The following is a 23,550-nucleotide window of genomic DNA, read 5'->3' as shown; positions in this document are numbered from 1 at the left end:
GGAGCGGGTCAGGAACGGACGAAGGATAGCGAGTGAGTATGAGGAAGGTAGGGAAGGTGGGACGCGGAGAGAAAAGGGATGGATGAGGAGGTAGGGGACGTTTGACCAATGCCAAGGGCTTGCGTGCACTGCCATCTCTAAGACCTCGCATTCGTTGCGGATGCCGAAATAGCTTGTACACACCCACCAACATTCACACACACGCACACACACATACACATTCGCACGCACGCACGCACGCACTGTATATATATACAGTGCGTGCGTGCCATATATATATATATATATATATATATATATATATATATATATATATATATATATATATATATATTTATAGATAGATAGATAGATATATACCGCCGGGATTACCACAGTGCAATCGAAGTGCAAAACATTGCAGAAGATCTGGCTGCCCTATTTAAAATGAAGCAGTGTTCAAGTCTGGCATTCTGTGTCCTTCGGAGCGCGCTGATGACGTTTTGTATTGTATTTATCCATATGATAGAGTTAGTTTCAATGCTAAAGTTCCTTGTGAGACCTTGTCCGTATATTCCCATCTGCGCATTGTGGCATTCCACAGGCGTCTGCATCGGTCCCATGTGAAATTTTAAGCGAAACTCGCCAACAGGTTTAAACTGTCCTCCAATTCGTAGAGCTTCTGACCACCAGCGGCGATCACTGGCTAGAGAAGCCGCCAATCTGCTTCGGAAAAAATAAGGACTGTCCGGGTTGCAACGTACAAAGTAAACAAGTGTTCGGATCGTAAAACAATGTGAGATATTCGTGGGTGATTTGAGTGAGCAGGCACCTGTGTTACTAATACGAGCGGTGCTCACCTCGACAGTTACGCCATTAAGAGTGCATCCTTTTACCGCAGCCGCGCGTGCATTTGCAAAGTTTATTATTCGGCCAGAATTAACACACCTCCTCGTTTTGTTGGCCATAAGTGTCACCCTTAGCCGAAAAATATTGCATATTGCATCTGGAAAATGGAGGCATCATGTTCTGATGTGACGACCAATTGCTGCTCCTCATTTTCGTCCCGCGGAATAATGGCGACGTTTGTGGGGAGCGAGAGGTGCGCCTGTGGGCAGCGCCGATTCTCTCCAAACTGGGCAAGCCGCTTGCATCCCGGCGGTAGTTCCTGGCGAGTCAGGCGAGGGACTTGTGGCCGTAAATTATAGGGCTGTGCCCCCAAACTGAAATTCGCGGCTTGCTTATTTCTGAGATAGCATCCAGTCTGACATGGAGCCCTGGACGACGTCGGCTCGATTAGGACGGTCGGTCAGTCACTCATCTCAGCAGACAAGACAGTCACTCATCTCAGCAGACAAGACAGTCACTCAGCTCAGCAGACAAGACAGTCACTCAGCTCAGCAGACAAGACAGCCACTCATCTCAGCAGACAAGACAGCCACTCAGCTCAGCAGACAATACAGTCGCTCAGCTCAGCAGACAAGACAGCCACTCAGCTCAGCAGACAATACAGTCACTCAGCACCCCAAGTTCCAATGATGTGCCTGCTGGCCGCCACAGAGTTTATCAGAATGACATCATATAGGCCCTCACATAGAGCCACATGTCACGTAACAGTCCCATAAGTCTCACGATGACGAAGGCTATCTGCCGGTTTATGTGATGAGCAAAGCCGCAAAAGACGTGGCTGCCATCTGAGGCCAACACTGTGCGCAATCAGCATGACTGGAGAACATGAAACCAACCGCAGATGATATCATCGTCTTGTTTGTTATCAGACCGCATACTTGTTGAGATGGCTTTTAAAGGTCAGAATCTTCCCTTAGCATGGCTCATTGCTGGGACCCTGTTGGCCGGATCCCCACTTCACAGCAGAATGCTGTTCAACTGGGTTCATAACGGGGGCATGCCGCACGAAAATTTTCGCTCGACAAATGGTACCGCCAGACATTGTTTCGCGTGACGCAACACCGTGGCATGGCCGAGATACGTTTTGTGCCATCGGACGCCAGGAAGGACGAGTTGGCAATTGGCCGTCTTTGACAAGACAAATAGGCGTGGTTCCCCTGCGGCGCAGCTTCGGAGTCCGCTGCAGCATCGCCGTTCTAGATGTCTGCGGCGTGGTGTCTCTGCGGCGCAGCTCCAGAGTCCGCCGCCCCACCGCCGTTCTAGATGTCTGCGGCGTGGTTTCTCTGCGGCGCAGCTTCAGAGTCCGCCTCCCCATCGCCGTCCAAGATTATGGGCACTTTTCTGAGCAACGGTAACGGTGGCAACGTATCAGCATAGCTTTCGTATGTCGCAATATTGAGGTAATTAGCAAGTGTAGCCTTGTTCTTATGGGTTGTATGCCTTAGTTTCTCTAACCAGTTGTCAACTATTCGCCCTGAGAAGTACGAAATGGCTCGCGGCATTTTTTTTTTTTTTTTGTCTTGGCAGCCTGAGGTCTACAAAATCAATTAATTGGTTTCCCAATATTTAGTACGGCAGAGTCATTGTACAGAATAAACTCAGCTTTTTCAGGCAACGGAGTCTAAGCCTTTTTAATTGCAGTTGATGCGTAGTGATGTTAATGATGGCTGTTTTCATGCGGCAGGTGTCCCTTGGTTTCCTCACTGACGTTGCAGCTACAAATTGTTTGTTGTGCAAGTAGTTGCATAGTCTTACGGAAGGATTGAAGCAAAGTATTAGCATCACAGATGAAATAATAGTTTGGACTATCGCCGTCGCCTGGTGTGTCAGTAGGCATGCACACACATACTAGTACATCAGACGAGAACGGTAGTCCGAATGATTATTTCGAGTAGTTGCATATTGGTGGAATTAGCCACGACCATTCGTTCCAGGTCACGATCCGTCAATTCCATTCTGAGTTATTAGGGGAGCTCCATTAGGGGAGCTGAAAGAGCTCCTGCAGGCCGTCGTACTAGTTCACATGCGGCCGCGCTACACGGGAAAAGGTATAACGAGGTTATGTCCACCGGGAAATTGCTTTGAGTTAAATGCGCATAAACCTGCGCCATGATGGACGACTGATTCATTCTGCGCCTCGCCTTGTTTCTGGGAGGCTTCTCTCTGCGCTGTAACGGTTTCGGAAAGCTGTAGTTGTAGAATCGCTTTCATATGCAGCATCGCATCGCATCCTTTCTGTAGCATCGCATCGCATCTTGTTGGACCTTCATTATGACAGCTTTTTAAGTCATAGCGTTCCAGCTGAAGAGAAAAGGCAAAACTGATGGTTTGTTCTGTGCTTGTGATTTGCTAGGCTGGAAAACTACATTTAGGAGTAGGAATATCCCACTTGCTTCACGACATGCGATTAGAAAGCTATTTATAATAGGCTCTAGTTTTTTAACACGCGCCCGGGTAGCCGGTTGGGCACCCTTCGCTCGGGTGGGGGGAGTCAATTTGACCCCTTTCCTGAGATCTCGGGACCTAGGCAAGCTAGAGACACGAAATTCACGTATTGTGTTGACCTATATGTGAACTCACTTAGGTTTAAGTTTGAGGTTCCTAGGTTATGACCTTCGGGTCAAATAAGGTCAATTAAGGTCAAATTCCAAATGGGCTCCAAGGAGCTCCTAGAACCTAGACCACTACTCTAAGCAAAATTTCAGACGCTTAGTTAAGGTCAGTGGCCTTTTTTGACCTTTTAAAGGTAATGGTGACTAAAGTGATATAAGAATGCTTTGAGTTTTGCAATTGGATAAGTGACAAAGATTACGCTAGGCAGTATGTTCCTAAAGCAAAATGCTAATCTGGGTCATTTTAGGTCAATGACCTATTCTGACCTTTAATACGTCCATGGAAGCTGTATAATGCGGTTCCCGCCATCAATATATTCGAAATGAGTGCCAGAAACCAGCCCACTCAGAGTGCACGAGAGTAATAAAACAGGCTGGTTTTGACCTTGGTCTGACCTTCATACCTGACCCTGGGTCAATGCTATTTGTTTATTCAGTTGTTGTTGTGCCTAAGAAAGTATTTTAGAGATGTACGGCTTCGTATAGCACTCTGTTGTGTGATCGTATTGAACGATTCCCTAGAAATTGCCTTCGCTGAAACCATGGCCTGACTTTAACCTTCCATAGGTCGGCGACCTTACAAGGTACATCTCAATTATTGATGTCAGACGATCCGCTATTTAATTGTCTACAGCTATGCAAAATTTGATGAGGCTACGCCGTGCCGTTCGGAAACCATTGTGGGAAAACCTTCGGGGGTCAATTTGACCCCCACCCGAGCGCGTGTTAAAGTAGTTGGTTGCACTGGAAAACAGCACAGTGAAAGGGTCTCCACATTTATTACCATTTTAGATGGCTCATAACCCCTAGAACGAACGAACCCGAAAGGTACATCGGGTGGCGAAATCGCGAAGAGCACAATAATTTAGCTGATAACTGAGCTTAAGAAGGTAAGACAACTATGTAAGTGAGAGAGCGAAAGAGCGAGGGAGCGAGTGAACAAGAACGCAAGAGAGCGCGAGAGCGAGAGAACGAGAGAAAGAGAAAAAGAACGAGCGAAAGAACGGGGGAGCAGAAGTGACGAGGGAGGCGTTTCTGCGCTCTATCAGAGGTAGAGGCAAACACCAAAACATGGCGTGGCACACTCACGCTCCGATTCAGCGAACGAACGCGGGGGCGGGCCGCGCTCCAGGAAGTTCGCCGCTGGTCGGCAGTTCCAGGCGCCGGGCCGGGCGGCGCGGCACACAACGAAAGCAGGCCCGTCTGCGGCGCTGTTTGGAGGCGGGCAATCAATTCGCGTGGTGTTATGGGCGGCCTGCACGCGGCCGCGCTCACCTGCGCGGCGCCGCCGCCACGGCCCCCTGCCGCGGCGGTGCGACGCGCGCGGGGAACCACGTCACGGAACGGTCTGGCGGCCGCCATGACACGGATGATGCATGTTGTTACGTTGCTAAGTAGTTAGTGCTGCTTGTCATTTCACGAGTGCGTCGTAACAATGGCTACGGCGCGTCAGATGGCCGTTACTCGCAAATGGACAGGGGGATAATGAAGTCACCATGAGGTTTTGCATAATTAAGTTCTCAGAGGGCTGTTGTTTATGTCGTAGCCAGCCGCCCATCTCATTTGAAGGTCTGCCAAAACGTCCTCCACGCCATGCAATGTCGATAGACGACATGGTGGAAGACAGTCACTGGACATGGAGATCACCATGTCAGTCATCAGTCGTTAGCGTATGTGGCCTCTTCGTACCGCGCCAAGCAACGCGCAGCCGCCGGGGTTGGGGGCGAATGTGGGAGTGGGACGGGTGTGAATGCATCCCTTCGATTTTCAAAAGGAGTTTTTGAACGATAACAGTCCATCAAATTATCAGTGCCTGACGGGAGATTAATCTGACGCATTCTGGGTACTAAATTATCTGCGCTGGTTTAGGTCATGAAGTTAAGCCATGACACCTGTGAATACTTATAAACTTAATCTCTGAATATACGTTTTGCCTCACCATTGAGTAACCTGCTATCATTAACTTTTTGCATCTATTTTGTCATTCTGCAGCCGGACTGACTGCTTGCTAGTCAGGGTCAATAAAGCTATGTGAGGTTACAGGAGGTCGACATCTATCACTTTTGAATCAGCTTTTTTCACGCGCGGTTGTCGGGTACGCATTTTGGCTAGATGACGTGCGGGCACCCACACGTATGCTGTACGGGCCAAAGTAGTCAAAAAAGGAATGTGTGCATGCATCGTTGCGTTATTGCGCTCTGGATAAAGGCGGTACCCCTGACAGAATGTCATCGTCAAAAGCGATACTAATCCGACTCGAAAGTCCGATTTGTGCACGGCTATCGAACCTCTGATGCATGTGTACGCCGCGAGCCTTAGAAAACTAGGCTCACCAGGAACTGACCTTTTAACCAGCTCTCACAAGTCCGCTTGATGAACGCATCCAAGTATCCTAGGTGCACGACATGCGTGTTCGGATACCCGTCGTAACACGGCGCACGTGCTTGCGTGAACCGATCCGCACCGTTGCCCCTGGGAGCCGGGTCCCGTGCGTTCCAGCTGACATGCCTGCACGACGGCGCCGCGTTTGACCGGGGGAGTCAAACCCGCGACGGCGCCGCGTTTGACTGGCAGGCGCCGAACCCACGATGGCGCCGCGTTTGACTGGCGGGCGCCAAACCCGCGATGGCGCCGCGTTTGACTGGCGGGCGTCGGACTGGAGGAGCCGAACCCACGATGGTGCCGCGTTTGACTGGCGGGCGCCAAACCCGCGATGGTGCCGCGTTTGACTGGCGGGCGTCGGACTAGAGGAGCCGAACCCACGACGGCGCCGCGTTTGACTGGCGGGCGCCAAACCCACGACGGTTCCGGGTTTGACTGGCGGGCGCCGAACCCACGACGTGACTCAGACGGCTGGCAAACACCGGACGTGCAGTAATGACTGGGGCGGCGGCAATCAGCGCGGCTGGTCTATACCTAGCCGGCAGTGGCGGCTCCACGTTCCGTGTCATCGCATCTTACGACACCCGGGGAAGTAAAAAAATGATGAATAGCTCGGCGAACGATGGGAACTGATGGCGACAGCCCCTGACAGCCGGAATACAGGTGCCCTAAAGGGCGTCCTCAGTGCATGGCGAACGCTGCCAGCAGCAGCTGCGCCATAAAACGCCAGTTCAGTGGCCAGGAGACGGAGCGAGGCGGTTGCGACGTCTGGGAAGCGTTCTCGCCGTCCCATCGCCGCCGCTTTCTGCCGAATGGTCTGCAAATGACATGGTGATAGTGTCTGCGAGTGGATCATGCCATTCGAGGTCGTGGAGTGGGTTTGCGTGAGCTGGTGATGAGGCGTTGTTGACTGCGTCGTTTTTTCAACCCGAAGATCTCAGGTGAATGAGTGACGAACGTTATCGTCATGTCTACATGTCATGTCTACATGGCATGTCTACGAATTGAGGCATGGAAACGTCGCCAAAGGTGGCTAAGAGGAGGGGGAGGGACTGGGACAAACCTTGTTCAATGCAATGGTAATGTGACAGTTTTACGCGAAGTGGAGACGTGTTTGCTCCCCCTACGTCACGCCGTTCGGCCCTTAAAAAAATGTAACACGACCCCTCAGCCCCTTGTTTCCATAGCACGTCACACTTCTAAGCCATTTCTTACCGTGGCATAGTAAACGGCGGACACATCACTGCGATTGACTCACTCAGACTTCAGAGACTGCAAAATAGGGCTGCGAGGCTAGGCAGGAGCACATTGCAGAACGCCGACCGACAGTCAGACGTGATCTTGGATGACTCTCACTCGACACAAGACGCGGCATGCACAAACTAGCACTGTATGTCGAGATTCAGCACACGCGGTCACATTACCCCAACGACCTGGCTCGGTCGTCCCCGTCACATGGTAACACGACGCGGGCACTAACCCACCCCAAACGAACTGCTGGGTTCAACTTCTTGACCGTCTCACCTCATTTCACAGCTCCCTCCTGCCTGCCACAACTAAACGTTGGAATCAGTCCCAGTTTTACCTATCCAGACAATGACTTCGCTGCTTAAACTCACACATGCTCTGTCCCGGAGGCTGGGGGCTGAAGCCCCACCGCGATATTATTGTTTCGGGGAAAAAACTAGGCAGCACTCAACACCACACTTCGCATGGGCATGTTCTCCTTCAACGCTCAAATACATCGCATGACAAACTGAACACTTATCTTGCTCGCGTGTTGACCCCTCCGAACAGGTCTCCTATTTTACCTTGTTACCTTGTCCGCTCTATCATGCCGCCATGCAGTACATTTTTGAAATAATTTCAGAAACATTATACTGCGATCTTGCTTCATTTACTTCAGGACAAACTCGACACGCTATTGCACGGGGTGGGTTTCGGTGGCGGCGAGGGCTGTTGAGTGGTTCTTGGCTTCCAAAATTATTTGCTAGACTCATGCCAAATTCGAAAAAAAACACGAGGCCCACATTGGGCCCCATTGGTATAGCGGCAAACTCAAGATAAAAATCGGAATCTCACTTGGGCAATTAGTTGTTAATAAACTAGACATTAATCTGGGTAATTACAGTTACATTTGGGCAATTATTTGAACATTTACGCCAAAATTTAATTTGGGCGACATTCGTGGCCATTGGTAAGGCGACTGTCATCTTAAAGTTACACAGGCAGAGAGGTGCATTGTTTTCAGCCGGTTTGCTTTTAAATTGACAGAAAATTAAACCCTCTCATTTGTATATCCTAAGGCAACAAATTTGTCATTGTTGGGTGTGTGCTAATACACCACTAGTAAAGAAAGGACCCGGGACCACAGGTTTCGTTGGTCTAAATATCACCAGGCTGACTGGTGGTCCGACTTGGGCGCACAGGCCCAACACCTGTCCCCCCCCCCCCCCCGCCCTCCCTGTGAATCCGGTCTAGCGGCGTGCCGGTCGCGCCGTAGTCATCAGAGTCGGCGATGGGCTCGTGGCGGTGGGACGGCGTTCGCTGACAACCTCTAATGACGAGACCACGGCAGAGCACGTGGCTAACGACGGGACTACACGGGATCACGTGAAACCAGCGGCGCGCGCGCGGTGCCTGCAAGGACGTCACGTGGTCTGCGGTCGCCGGCTGGGTAAGTCTTCCATTAAGTCTTCCTTTTCTTCTCGGTGGTGTGAGATTTGATTTGTTTAGTATCCTCTTCGAAGTTTACGTGACACATAACATAACATGCTTATAAAAATGCATTTTTAAGCAGAGATTGTATGAAGTGTTCATTTTGTCCGCACTGCGTAAAAGTTACGCTCATTCCCCGCTGGTTTCCCCGGACCAGAATGACTCCACACAATGCCATAGGCTGGCGCCAATATTGAGCTTCATTCGTCCTCCTGGTGGTAATGGCGCTGGCCCAGCCCCGGCAGTCGCTCGGACCCGTCACAGCGCGACGGAGCACAGACGGCCGCTGTTGTGGTGACCCGGTCTGATGCCCCGGCCGATCAAACCGGAAACGTGCAACGCGGCGTGAACTGAACCGTCGCTCCACTGTGTACCCTGCAGGTATGCAGAGTTGGTCACGTCTGTAGAAGGCGCTAGATGTATCATTAGCCGCCTTATCTAATTAGCTTGTCTGCTGTGAATATGAGGCAGGTTAGCAAAAACTAAAAATGACTGCTGTATATTGCTGTGTATCTGAATGCGTAGCGGTTTGCAGTGCATATGAACTGCGAAACAAGTGGAATACCCTAATTAATTGTGAAATTAGCTGCGCATAATTTTTTTCCTTCAAAAGCATTGCTCAGCTTTCAGCAATCTCCGGATAGCTAAAAGATTACGACGTTTGTGCTGTGTCTTCGGCGGTAACGCTATGTACTAAGACACCGTCATAATCAGATATCGAAGCCCATTACGTACTTGCCTCCAGGTGGTTCTCAAAACGTGTGCAAAGGCATCAGTGCTACCGTCATCCAAGCGAGCCTTCTCAAGGTCATCAGACGTTCAATGAATCAGCACTCACGACCACAACGGGTCTGAAGCGAAATTGGTCTCATCGTCTACCGCGCTCCTTACACATTCATCGTTTTATTGTGGTTCATCATGCTACTCTGCGGCACATTAGCCTGGGAGTTTAACCTATTAGCATGAGCTCACTCGTACTGTCTGCACACACGTGTCAGTTCGAGGAAACGCAGTCCACTGTAACCGTGAACAGAATGGAGCCGGCATACGCTGCTGCTGCTGCGCCGCACGAGCATACGCTGCTGCTGCTGCGCAACACGAGCATACGCTGATGCTGCTGCACCAGGCGAGCATGCGCTGCTGCTGCTGCGCCACACGAGCATACGCCGCTGCGGCTGCTGCGCCAGACGAGGCTGGTATGGTACCGCCAGGTGTCTTGGTGCCGTGGTGCGTTGTCCAAAATAGTTTGTGAAATGCTATTTGCTGAAGCAAAGTAAGCGTGGATTGTCGAACTTCCGCAGTCCGTGGAGGTTCGGCAATCCTCTGGAACTGAAAGGACTGCTGGAACATCCTCGCAATCGCCAAACCTCCGCTGGAACCTCCTCCCGATTGCCAAACCTCCGCTGGAACCACCTCCCGATTGCCAAACCTCCGCTGGAACCTCCTCCCGATTGCCAAACCTCCGCTGGAACCTCCTCCCGATTGCCAAACCTCCGCTGGAACCACCTCCCGATTGCCAAACCTCCGCTGGGACCTCCTCCCGATCGTCGATCCCTCCGCAAAAACCTCCTCTCCATCGCCGATCCCCCTGATTCCTAACTGCGCCGGCCGCACACTGCAAAGTGAAGGCCACAGATTGATTCGTTTGCATTGGTTCGCCCCGAATGTTTGAGTTTTTCGACTCACACATGTAATGTCGGCGGCTGGAGCAGATCGGGACAGCAAGCGCCGACACGGCGCGACGAATGCGCAGTTACAGATTCTCCCAGCCTTACGTGACGCCCATTGCCGGCTTCGGTACAGGTAGGCCAGAAAAAAACCGGGAGGCGACCAGCGTCCCCTGTCCTGAAACCTGTTTTGCATACAACACGATTGCACGATTGCATGCCACATTGCCTATTACCGCGGGGGATTGGTGCACGGAAGCTTCATAGATCGAGTTTCACACTACACTTGGCTCACTGTCACCGAAACGCTATCAAATGCAACCTTGTGGACTTCGTCAATTAAAACTACCATATTTGGCTTTATCAAAGTCTGTCATTTTACAAGTAACGACCCCATGCAATTGTGCGTTAACTGTAACTTAAAAAAGAAAGAATTAAAAACGCATCAAACTCAGAAATAGATATAAGATGAAAAGCAAGTAAACCCTAATAGGATAATGCATAAATGTATGAAAAGACGTCTAAAATTTGATCACGGTATCAAAATAATCACGACAGTTACGTCAAAATCACAGCAATCAAAGTACAAACGTTCAATAAAAGCTAAAAAACCACACCAGCGCTACTCTGACGGTCAACCCATGGACACACAATACTGAAATGTACTGATTACAGCTACATGAACACGGCACAAGTAAATACATCGATAAGAGCTACATGAGCAGTGCATATGTAAATCCAGCGTTAAGAGCCACATAAACACGGCGCATGTGAATATATCCATAACAGCTACATATTTTGCGGGATCCCAAAGACGAGGGGCTCTATTTGCTTCCGCTCGAGGGCCGCCAGCCCGGCACGGCTGTCTGGGGCCGTCAGCACGACACGCTCATGCCCGTTCCCCATGCTCCGCTCGTTGCGCGCCGCCTAAAGCGTCTCACCGGTGCCATAAAACGCTGCACAGCGCTCCACGGAAAGTAATAAAACGTCAGAAAGCGCAAAGCGGACCCAATGACGGGCCCCACTATGCAATGCTTGTTAGAAAATACTGGACTGGCTGTCCTTTTAAAGCTGCTGAGGAAAGACACCACGTTCTCACTGATGAGGCATGCAACGATTTTGCGATCTAATTGCCGCTCAACCCTAAACATCCTGGCAAGTGATATCATTTTGGGCCGAGCGAAACAAAGGTAACATGAAGTCTCATATGACACGAAACGAATCAGCACATCCTGTCGATCAGGCTTTAAACATTCATCGCCGTGGCCAAGTTCTTAGTATTTAAAGACGCACTTCCAGCGTGAACTATCGTTTAAGTAGACATGCTGTCTACGGAAACGAGATGAAGGTGACTTTAAAAAATGCAACGTGGCAGATTTTAGAAGGCTTTCCATTTATTTTTGGGCTTTTCTCCTCTGAAGCAATTTGTAAAGGCACTTATATCAAAGGTCTTACCCATAATCGCAGCGATATGTCGCGTAGCGCAGTGCGCCGATTAAATCCCCTAGAGTGGGGGTAGTTTTGCCTTCACAGAACCAAAACGGTACCTGGAAAACGAGAGCATCGTTGGCGGCCGACTTCTAACCCGCGACCGCCGTGGGAGGCGATCAACGTTCCTGGCTGCTGGCTCCTGGTCCCTGGTAAAGGCTTCCTGAAGTTCCTGGGCTTCCTTGAGTTCCTGGACTAAGTTCCGAATAGCTCCAAGCAGGTCCACAAAGTTCTCGGTGCCTGTCAGGTAAAACACTTTCTCTTAGCCAACAGCCATATCTCGAAACAGCATCTGGGGGGGGGGGACTCCAGGGGATAGGGGTTGGCGAGGTGGTGTCGTATTGATCATATTGCCTTTGCCTATGATTATGATTGACTATTTTGCTAAATGGAAAAAATCGGCACATCTATGAAATAGAGCGAACATATTTGCATAATAAAAGGGGGGCCATCGTGTGAAGTAGTCCATGTCTTGAAATGACAAATCACAAAAGCTAGCTACTTGCAGAAATGGTCACCCGTTCGATGTGTCGCTAAACAGCAAACCAACTACTGCATCTCCACTCCGATCGCGAACGTTGAACACTCCTTCTCACCGTTATGCCTTGCACGTTCGGCTCTCATTTCTGTTCATTTTGGAATCCGTTTAGAGACATTGACCGAGCACGATATAGTGACAACCTTAAGACGATGTCTCTTAAGGTTTTTGTATTGTTAAGTTCACCCAAAATTCAAACTCACATATACCAGTGCACATTATAATCCGCTGCTGAAGTCGTCATTTGGCCTTCGCCGGAAGCATGTTATTTACGGAGTGATAATTATGTCAAGTTACGGCATTATCATGAACCCAGTGAAAAAAGTGCGCGGAAGTAGCCATTTCAATCATGGAAGCGTTATATTTCGTCCTTACGTGATGGCCGAAGACAAAACAAAAAGAAAGGGAAATGTTGACAAATATCTCGATCTTGAAGAGCTTGGAATGGATCTTGATTGGAAATGAAAGAAATAAATAGGAGGTCGTATACGATTGAATTAAATCACGGAATAACCGCAATTTATCCATGAAATGATTGCTATTAAATCATGAAGTTATTGCAAATAAGTAATGAAATAACGGCGATCAAATTATGACATTGCTTGGTGTTGGTGTTGCCATGACCAGCAGGGAGGACGAAAACCTGAATCATGCTTTGCCATTGTTGCTAAATGTCAGTTTATGAACTTAGCTTTACAGAATGTCGAGGGCGCTTAATTTAATTGGCATGCATCCTATATAATATAAAAGGGGTTTAGAGTATGAGGAACTTCTGCACTTATTCACCCCTTCATCCCGAGTCAGATGGCGCGCCGCCGCCGCCCGTCAGCCAGCTCTCCGGTCAGCAGCTGCAGCGAGCAACGGCGCCGCTAATCAACGTTTGGCCGGGCATCTGCTGGTTCGAAGCCTCGCTCACGGGGCTACGACAGCTGCGAAGCTCGCGCGGCGGGCCAGGTGCAGAGGCCAAATGAAAAGCCATCTGCCCCCCCCCCCCCCCCTCCCCCCCTCTCTGCTGAGAGAGCAGATCGGCAGCTGGGCGGCGGCGGATGCAGCTCCGCCGTCATCTGTCAGACACGCTGCCGTCGACTGTTCCTGCCCCGTCAGTGCCATTGCTACGAGCAACGAATGCTGCAGTGGCGCGTCCAGACGCGGGAACCGTTAATGGAGTGGATTTCCAGAGCTCGAGTCCAATCATGTCCGACCCAACAATGTTGAATGCCATCTGTCCGAGAATCCGCGCTTTTACAAGTTCCGAATCCGAGCCGGTCCAATATGTCGCACTGTGTAGTTCTCATAACAGATCCGAGGACAACCAAGCAATCCGTCACATTTGAGCACAGCAAAACTTGCTGGAAGTTCTACTTCCTCATATCTCGGCATTCAATTCTTTAATCCTCCGTATCGGATTCGGCTGTCCAGTTTTCAAATTCACTCATGTCACGGGAAAATTCTCCGGTCTGTCTCGACGCTTGTATGCACCAAGCACGCCATGAGTTTACCAAATATGTACAAAGCTCCAGCAGGCCGTCTGACTCACAGGCTAGTTGGGGTTTCCCTTGTCCATAGCAATATCGCAAAGCTTCCGCGCCAGCTGACCAAGGGCGGACGGGCAAGCTGGTAGGTCAGTCACCCTGACACTCTCGCTGTGGTCACGCTCGGCCCGACTTGACAGACCAGCGCGCTCCGCTGACACTCCCGTCGTGGGCGTGCTCGGCCTGGCTCGACAGACCAGCGCGCTCCGCTGACACTCCCGTCGTGGGCGCACTCGGCCTGGCTCGACAGACCAGCGCGCTCCGCTGACACTCCCGCCGTGGTCGCGCTCGGCCCGGCTCGACGGACCAGCGCGCTCCGCTGACACTCCCGTCGTGGGCGCGCTCGGCTCGGCTCGACGGACCAGCGCGCTCCGCTGACACTCCCGTCGTGGGCGCGCTCGACCTGGCTCGACGGACCAGCGCGCTCCGCTGACACTCCCGTCGTGGTCGCGCTCGGCCTGGCTCGACGGACCAGCGCGCTCCGCTGACACTCCCGCCGTGGTCGCGCTCGGCCTGGCTCGACGGACCAGCGCGCTCCGCTGACACTCCCGTCGTGGTCGCGCTCGGCCTGGCTCGACGGACCAGCGCGCTCCGCTGACACTCCCGCCGTGGTCGCGCTCGGCCTGGCTCGACGGACCAGCGCGCTCCGCTGACACCACGAGCTGGCACGTGGGCCACGAGCAGAGGACTGTAGCCCGACATGCCACGTAAAGTTTTAAACATTGACGTCGCTTTCTGGCTTGCGGAGCGTGGACGGCATTGCCGTAACGTAAACGGGTGGGAAGCCGCCGAATAAAATTAGGAAACGAAAAGCAACGTATTACTTTTTCTTCCATGTGACTGGCCTGGCCCCCTTTCAGTCCTATTTTCACCGAATGTTGGAGGCACGGTATCAATATTTACCGCAAGCGACTAAGACATCTCCCCGAGGCACTGCCATGGTCACGCACCACTTTCTGACTTAGTGATCATGGACTGCGGAAGCACGACTCCATGTCCAGGACAGACACGACACGCATCCGGCAAAGTAGCTTCCAAAAGATGCGTGACAAAAAGGGGATTTCAATCCATTTCTTTCAAAATGGCAGGATTGCAGCTGTCACGTGACCCTCATGTTCATGTGCGCCAGGCAAAGATAAGTTTTCTGGGGAAGTGTCAAAGTGGTAGCCTTCGCAGCTTTACCTTCCGTCTGACAGAAAAAAGGCCGCATTGTTTTTACTCGAGCATGAGCACGGCCACGATGCCCCGCAGCTTTTTGTTGAGCAGGCATAGAATACAAGAGCTTTCGTTAACACGCGCACGGGTGGCCGGCTAGATACCCTTCGCTAGGGTGGGGGTGGGTCAATTTGACCCTCCCCCTCGAGATCTCGGAAACTAAGAAAGCTAGAGACACCAAATTTACAAGGTGCGTTCATCTGTACATGAACTCACTTAAGTCAAAGTGCAAGCTTCATAGGTTGTGATCTTCGCGTCAAATAAGGCCAATCAAGATCAAATTTCAGATTGGTCTCCAAGGTGTCCCCAGAACCTAGGCAACTGTTGCTGTTGCTGTTGCCTAGGCAACCTAGCTGTCAAGCAGAAGTTCACAGGCTCATTTGAGTTCAGTGATCATGCTTGACCTTCTAAAGGTCATGGTGACCAAAGTGATATAAGACTACTTCGAGTTTTGCATTTGCATTTGGATAAGTGACAAAGATTATGCTAAGCAGCATGTTCCTAAAGCAAAACAAATTCTGACCTGGGTCATTCTAAGTCTGTGATCTATTCTCACATATAACACGTTCATGGAAGGTGTATGATGCGGTTCCCGCTATCAATATATTCAAAATGAGTACCGGAAACCAGCCCATACAGCGAGCACTAGAGAAATAAATCAGGTTGGTTTTGACCTTGTTCTGACCTTCATACCTGACCTTAGGTCAACGTAATTTGCTCATTCAATATTTGTGGTGCCTAAGAAAGCATCTCATAGATGTATGGCTTCGTCAAACACTTCGTTGCTTGATCGGATTGACCGATTCCCTAGAAATTGCCTTAGCTGAAACCATGGCCTGGCTTTGACCTACCATGGGTCAGCGACCTTACAAGGTACATCTAAATTGCTGATGTCAAACGATCCGCTATTCAACTATCTATAGTTGTTCAAAAATTGCCGTGGCTACGCCGCGCCGTTCGAAAACCATTCTGAAAAATCTACGGCGGGTCAATTTGACACCCCACCCGAGCGCGCGTTAAGTCGTGTCCATTCCAGACATCAACTGAACTAATCCAGAATTGAGAGGACTGCTCTACACCGTAGAAAGTGTTTATGTAATTGATCGAGCACGGAGCATGCCTTCAAAACAGTTATTTGTGAACCTGTGTGAAAACCGCGCAGGTGGCGTTCTTTCGATACTGCGGTAGGTATAGTGAGGAAGAGAGGGGAGAGTTGAATCTGTTTTTGTTCTGAGCTCCCTTATGTTACCTCCCTCATGATGTTTTTATCTGTGGACAACCATAACCTTCAGGTGCGCGTGTAGGTGCAATGTTTTGGGACGCCCGTCATCGTTTTTTTCTGGAAATGACTTCTAAATTAGCCCTTTTCAAATGATATCAGCTGCCCCACTTCGGGGTAAAGTGTACCACCTGATGGGGAAGCTACGTTAATTTTCCCATGAAGCAGGCTGGTATTGGGTTTTATTTTTACTCATGCCAAACCTCGGCAGCCAGAGCAGATCGGAACGTCAAGCGCCGACACAGCGCGGGCGAGAACACAGCTACAACTTATCTCAGCCTTGTCTGACGGCAGTTGTCGGGAAACAAGCTGATGTGTTCCTATGCATAAACAACAGACGCTCGTCTCTGCTAATTTGTAATCCGTCGTGGTTGCAACATTTAAATATCAGCTTTTTGTCATCAGCAGCGCTGATTTTACAACCAGTGCCAACCTGGTTTCAGATGCTCTGGTGAGGATTATGGATCTACATAGGCGCTGCAAATGTCGCGCTTACGCCAATACGCGTGTGCGGATGCAGCCGGAGGCGCACTGGAAGATAGAGACCGATGCTGTACGCCAGCCGAGAGACTCAAGACGGACTTCTGTTGCATAGATTTAGAGTAAATCGCCCGGACACATTTGGACATGATGCAGCTCGCCCAACACTTTCCTATAAAGACCCAAGCAATACACTAACGCAACTGGCCGCTCGTGGCTATATGATGATGTGATCTGGTCACGACGTGATCGCGCAGAAAAACGCCTAGCATGCATCCAGAAAGGCAACGTACACACTGATGAACCGATTTTGTGTCTAATCCATGAAAAGTTACGTGAATGGTGGATGTGGTTGCTGTTTTACGACGCTGATATATTACGTAAATGTGGTTATGCTAAAACTAGTGTTTGCTTCATTTTGTGTAAAAGTACCGATTTATAGGTAGGTAAAACCACTGCTAAAAAAATTTCCTTACACATCAGCGCGTTCTAGTGGCGTGGACAAAAGGGTGCTCAGTCCCTTGGAGATGGCGGGGGCCTTTGGGCCGATTCCTCGCTACTTTTTAGCAGTTTCACGCCCGTGCGACTTCTTAGACATACTGAAACGTGACCACAAAACATCAAAATAGGATCACAAACTCAAAAATATCCCTTAATAAAAAAACGAAGACTTTAAGCGACGGAAAAGGTTCGTTGACTGGGAGGACCGCTGTGACTCGATTGGTATCCTCCTGGACGAGCAAAATCCTGGCTAGGCCACTCACCAGTTCTGAACCCGGAATTACGTTTTGACGGTTTTTTTCAGTAAGGAGAAAAGTTTACCACAGGCAACCCGTTTTCGCCTTCGAGACACCGTCATGACCGTGCAACATTTTGCATTATCACACACGCAATGCCGCGCTCGTGGTATTGCGTATGTGGTTTAAGTGGCGATCCCAGTTTGACCCTGGGAGGGCCCGGGACTGGGGCAGTCCCGGGACTGACACGCGCCAGTCCGGTCCGGCCGGGCGGCCGCCGCCCGCCGGGCGATGGCGTTCCCCGCGCGCCGGTGACAGCGGTCCGTCCGCCGGCGGCAGCACCGTCCAGGCGGCGTGGGCACCGTGCGAAACCGACGCTGCCGGCACCCACGCCAGCACCAACAAAATGGCAGCGCCACCACGACCCCCAGCACCACACCGCCCCGTCCCCGACGGGGGGCAGGAAGGCGGAAGCGCTGCCGCCACCCGCCAGCTGGCGTCGCCGGGTATGAAGGCGCAACTTCGCTGCCAGCCACACTGGGTGCGTCTGACGCAACATGTCGACGCCAAACATGCCCGCCGAAGTACAGCACTGCGAGCGATTACTAACAAAACACAAACTGTTTGTCATGCGTCCATACTGTCGGTGCATACCACTGGCGGAACCGGTGGAGGAGCGTGCACTCCGGCTACGCCTCCCCACCCCCACACCCACCTGGCCAAGTCAAACACTGATGAAAACCAGTATGTCCTTTCCCCCAAAGCTCTCTGAGAAAACGTAATAAAAAGGTTGCGTTGTCTTTACATACGCATCTTGCTGACACAGACGTCCAGTTCTAACTCGACATACAGCGATGGTTCAGTTCCCCAGGGGTGAGCCTGTCTTTGTGTGAGTGCATACATTCCACCTGTCTCAGAAACGGCGGTATGCAGCTCATGTCCGTTTGGCCGCTAATGGATCGAGGAAGGGGCGTTCCAGCCATATAGCTCCAAAGTGTGCTGATAAGCGAACATGTCTTTTGGCTCTCAAACTTCCCGTGGAATTAACGTACACGACCGCTCGCTCTGCGTACTTTGGCACCTTTCTGACCGCCAGCGATATGACGGGCCTTTTGTGACGCAATGCTTTTATCAGTGATCTGGCTTTCGCCGTCCGCGTTTTTGTAGAAGGAGGGGAAGGGAATGTACTGTCGAAAAGTTCAGGACCGCGGCATACGTGTCGTCGTTTGGCACACTTGTGTATTCATTCGAAGGATTCCTCTCAGATTGCTGCAGCGCTGCAGTCACCGTGGATAACACAGCTTTCTGCAGTAAGGGACAGTGTGCTCATATCATTCGCTACCTTACTTGGTAAGGAGTCGGCGACAGCGGTGCCTACATCACGGTACATGTGCCGGTGCGGCGGTACACGTGCCAGTGCGGCGGTACACGTGCCAGTGCGGCGATGCACGTGCAGGCGCGGCGCACACACGCCTGGCAAATATGCAGCACACCACCGCGGGCGTATCCAAGCGAGGGCATTCCACCCCTGCACCTTTCACTTCCAGCAGCGGCAGGTCCAGAAGCTTCAGTGAGCGAGAGCGGCTGTACTCGGATTCTCCCTCCCGTGGCTGGGTGGGTTCGATTCGCTTTAAGCTCCCGTCGTCTGCCTCTGAACGAAATGACCTGTGACCGTTGGTATCGGCTCTGTTAAAGGTTAGGTGTGTCAGAGGGTAGGACGTGCCGAACCGAACGTTGTGGTGCCTTGACCATTGCCACAAAATATTGCCGTTGAACCGATGTTGTTTTGGTGTGGAGTTTCGCGACCGGATGATGGAATCAGAGCACCGCGAAAATACATGCCTCGCGATGCCTCTGATTGCAGGAATTCATCCATGGTATGCAAATAAGGTAGTGAGTTTCAAGGCAGATTTAGTGAATAGAAAGAAATCGCAAAGTTCCACAGGTCCCTCCGATATTAAGGTAGATCTCGCGTATTTGAGACCAGTGCTCAAGTAGTTATCAAAGTTTTAAGGACCTATGACCTACAGGCTTGGCCCCGAAGTCATGAACTAGTTTCCCTTAGTAACGTAGCAGGCTGGAAATTCGGAGAAATGGTCTCAAAATACGATACGAGCTTATTATGGCAAGTGAAGGCTCCTCCTCACAACCTTGTAAGAAGCCTGAAATAGAAACAGAGCCACACGACAACACGTGATGACATAGGCGGGGAGGGGGGGGGGGGGGGCTTCCGCAACGAGCGTCGACGCCACGAAATGCTCTTAACAACCAGGACGAGTTCAAATTCCTACAACGAGGTTAGGCCGATGTGGCCAGCCAGAAACCAACGCTCAGCATTTCCCACTGACTGTACATTTTCACGTGTAGCTTTGGGTGCCTAAATAAAACTTTCAACACGCAACGTTATTTTATATGGCAACTTCGAAGCATGCTGCACGAATCGCTGTCCAGCAGACCGGGCGGCAGTCAGTGCACATCTTTGGTAGGATCTGCCCCCTTGGAATGCCTGTGCAATTACAAAAAAAAACCTCCATCACATATCATGCGGTATGAAACCATAACCGACGCTGTAAATTTCAGCTTTCCGTTGCCTTAACAAACAGCACATAGCAGGCACAATGCAACGAACAGAAGCCATGCCCCCAATAGGTTATGAAATTGCCCATGAAAGTGGCAACTCAACGTTTGGTTACGCTGAAGAAATTAGTTTGGCAACCACTCCATGGCACATATAGCGCAAAATGCATGCATTGCGTCCGTTGCGCATTGTTTGAGAACTGTCTGAAATTGTAGGACCGAGTTAGGGATGTAGCAGTTGACATTGTTGTGGATGGTGCGAACAGTATTCACATATTTCAAGTAGCGAATCTTGCACACGAATCGGCACTATTCGGCATATAACTGACTAAATGCGATGCCAAGTAAACGAATGTGTCATGTCGGAAGGACAGTGCCAATTCATAAAGTCAAACGAGCACAAGAAAGATTGTGTGTATACCTGGTGTTGGTTTTTAAGTGCTTAACACCCGTTGGCCACACTTTTCAAGCCGAAAACACCTCAAAATAACAAGTGAAAAGACAAAGAAATACAGCTGTGCTTGACAGCAAAATAAAGCGAAATACATCCTAGATTTCAGAAGGTTTCAAACACCCTATGCTTTATTTACCCCAAACTCATCGTCTGGGTCAGTCCGTGGTGCAAACCAATGCCTCCTGCACCTGACGCGGAAACCTTAGCCTGCCACAGCGTGCATCATGGGCCGACAGCAGCAGACAAGTGGACATCAACTCTCAATGGGCATCAACTCTTTACAAAAAACAATAGTCCTGTCCTTGTTTGATTTGTTTGCCCTTGTTTGATTAGTGCCTCACTATGTTTCACCGCATCCCACAGTCATTTTTGATAACCTTCTTCCCTGTTTTGGAACAGTTCATGCCAACCACACGTCTGGTGCAGGGTTTCTCCATTTTCACCCACTCGAGGGCCTGCAAGAAACCGCAGACCTGTTGTAGCTGCCACTGAAGGACTCCAAGGACGGGCAGAGCGCGGTTGCCTCCAGCGCCGAATAACGTTGTTATCGTCGCTTCCCCACCCACCATACCGTTGATCCGGCCTTCAGATTATTTTGACAATAACCGTGACGTGTGCCTGCTAATATCAGACAAATGCCAGCGAGATGGAATGAAGATAAGCATCTTTTTCACACCACATTGCTTCTAAAGATAGCCCTAGCCTGTGGCTTAAAAATGGAAGACAAACAGCTGTATGATCCAATTGACAATTTCAGCAGCCAAAATGCTCACATGATACAGCATACACACACAGCTGGAAGCCCATCCCGGGAAAGACACTTCAAAAGGTCCAGCCATGGTCGGAGAGTCTTGTGGAAAGTTGGTTGGATTAAACCGCTCTGGTAAGCAACAAACTGTGGTTAAATGTTAGTTTGCAGCAATTTTGATGGGAGTTGGTATTGCTGCTGTATCCATTATCATCACTGTGTCCATCATCAGTTAATTGAGCATTTCATTTACCATAGGCTACCTCGGCATTTAATTAATCATCAGTAAATTGAACGTTCTATTCATTGTCAGTTAACTCAGCGTTTTATCCATTATTGGCTAATTTAGCATATTATCCATTATCAGTTATCTACATTCCAGCTCTCAGCTGATTTGTCTTGGTAACCTTTTGAAGGCCGGTTGATTAGAAATTAATGATTTAAACACGAACACCCCCAGCACGCCTGCAGACACGTCTCTGCAAGTCATGCGTCTCTGATTACGCTCATCCATTCCGCCAGTAGACGGATTCATTGACCCTCCACTGGTGGAGCACTTAGATTGTTAGACCCATATGCCAGCTCAGCGCCACCTGCACCGTCCGGAGCAGGTGCGGCAGCCGGTGCTGTACAGCAGCAGGCGTCGGCCGGCGCGCGTGACTGAGACGGAGGGCAGCTTCAACGTCTCGGTCGTCAGGCTGCGGGTCGCCTATGTAGATGCCGTCTTACAGCATAGATATATTGCGCAAATGTCTGGCCCCGGTCAGGGCGCGCCTGCAGGACTCCTAGTCGCCAGTGCACGCTTCCGTGGACGGCGACATCTCCAACCACGCATCCCGCATAGCCACCGGTGCCCGTGGGCGGCGACGCCCCCTGCACCGTCAGGGAAGACAGCACCGGCGCCGAGCTCAGGTAGCAGGCAATCTGACGGGAGGTGTGTGCCTCCGCAGCGTCGCCAGGCGCCGAGCTCAGCTGGCAGGCAAACTGACGGGAGGTGCGTGCCTCCGCAGCATTGCCAGGCGCCGAGTTCAGGTAGCAGGCAAACTGACGGGAGGTGCGTGCCTCCGCAGCGTCGTCAGGCGCCGAGCCCAGCTGGCAGGCAAACTGACGGGAGGTGCGTGCCTCCGCAGCATCGCCAGGCGCCGAGTTCAGGTAGCAGGCAAACTGACGGGAGGTGTGTGCCTCCGCAGCATCGCCAGGCGCCGAGCTCAGCTGGCAGGCAAACTGACGGGAGGTGCGTGCCTCCGCAGCATCGTCAGGCGCCGAGCTCTGGTGGCAGGCAAACTGACGGGAGGTGTGTGCCTCCGCAGCATCGCCAGGCGCCGAGCTCAGCTGGCAGGCAAACTGACGGGAGGTGCGTGCCTCCGCAGCATCGCCAGGCGCCGAGCTCAGGTGGCAGGCAAACTGACGGTAGGTGTGTGCCTCCGCAGCATCGCCAGGCGCCGAGCTCAGCTGGCAGGCAAACTGACGGGAGGTGTGTGCCTCCGCAGCATCGCCAGGCGCCGAGTTCAGGTGGCAGGCAAACTGACGGGAGGTGCGTGCCTCCGCAGCATCGTCAGGCGCCGAGCTCAGCTGGCAGATAACCTGACGGGAGGTGCGTGCCTCCGCAGCGTCGTCAGGCGCCGAGCTCAGGTGGCAGATAACCTGACGGGAGGTGCGTGCCTCCGCAGCGTCGTCAGGCGCCGAGCTCAGGTGGCAGGCAAACTGACGGGAGGTGTGTGCCTCTGCAGCGTCGTCAGGCGCCGAGCTCAGCTGGCAGATAACCTGACGGGAGGTGCGTGCCTCCGCAGCGTCGTCAGGCGCCGAGCTCTGGTGGCAGATAACCTGACGGGAGGTGCGTGCCTCCGCCGTCAATCCGCAGCTTGTCACGACCCGGTTCAGCACAGCCCCGTGCGCACGCCTTCCCATCGCAGCGCATCACAGCCCGCTGGCCATGGTGTGGACGTCGTCATCGCTCACCACGTGATGGCTTCACCTTGTCACCGCGTAACGGTGTCACTATGTCACCATGTAATGGTGTCACTATGTCAACTCGCGCAATGTTTGGCGGTCAGCGGGCGTTGAGTTTGCCGCTTCATAGTGGCATTCATGAGGGAGTCATTTTGTCATCCCAATTTGCGAGTGCGTGTGTGTGTGTGTTTGTGTTTTTTTTCCACTGATTGGACAGATGGACCTCAGTGGTTTTGGAGCGCGTCTCCATGGTTCTCATGTCCCAGAAATATGTTATGCCGACGA

At 51.4% G+C, this 23,550-nt stretch overlaps 1 protein-coding gene across 1 annotated transcript; it reads right to left on the bottom strand.

Moving 5' to 3' along the window:
• Positions 1 to 22,163: 22,163 nt before the first annotated feature.
• Positions 22,164 to 23,223, bottom strand: LOC119092934 (uncharacterized; the record flags this gene model as incomplete). Its single annotated transcript, XM_037215830.1, has 1 exon — positions 22,164 to 23,223. A coding segment is annotated over exon 1 (1,060 nt), but the record flags the coding sequence as incomplete, so codon positions are not given.
• Positions 23,224 to 23,550: the final 327 nt, after the last annotated feature.

This window comes from Pollicipes pollicipes, unplaced genomic scaffold (genome assembly GCF_011947565.3).
Source record: "Pollicipes pollicipes isolate AB1234 unplaced genomic scaffold, Ppol_2.1 Scaffold_3705;HRSCAF=4346_pilon_pilon_pilon, whole genome shotgun sequence".
Lineage (NCBI taxonomy): Eukaryota > Metazoa > Arthropoda > Thecostraca > Pollicipedomorpha > Pollicipedidae > Pollicipes > Pollicipes pollicipes.
This window is presented reverse-complemented; position numbering and strand designations above follow the sequence as displayed.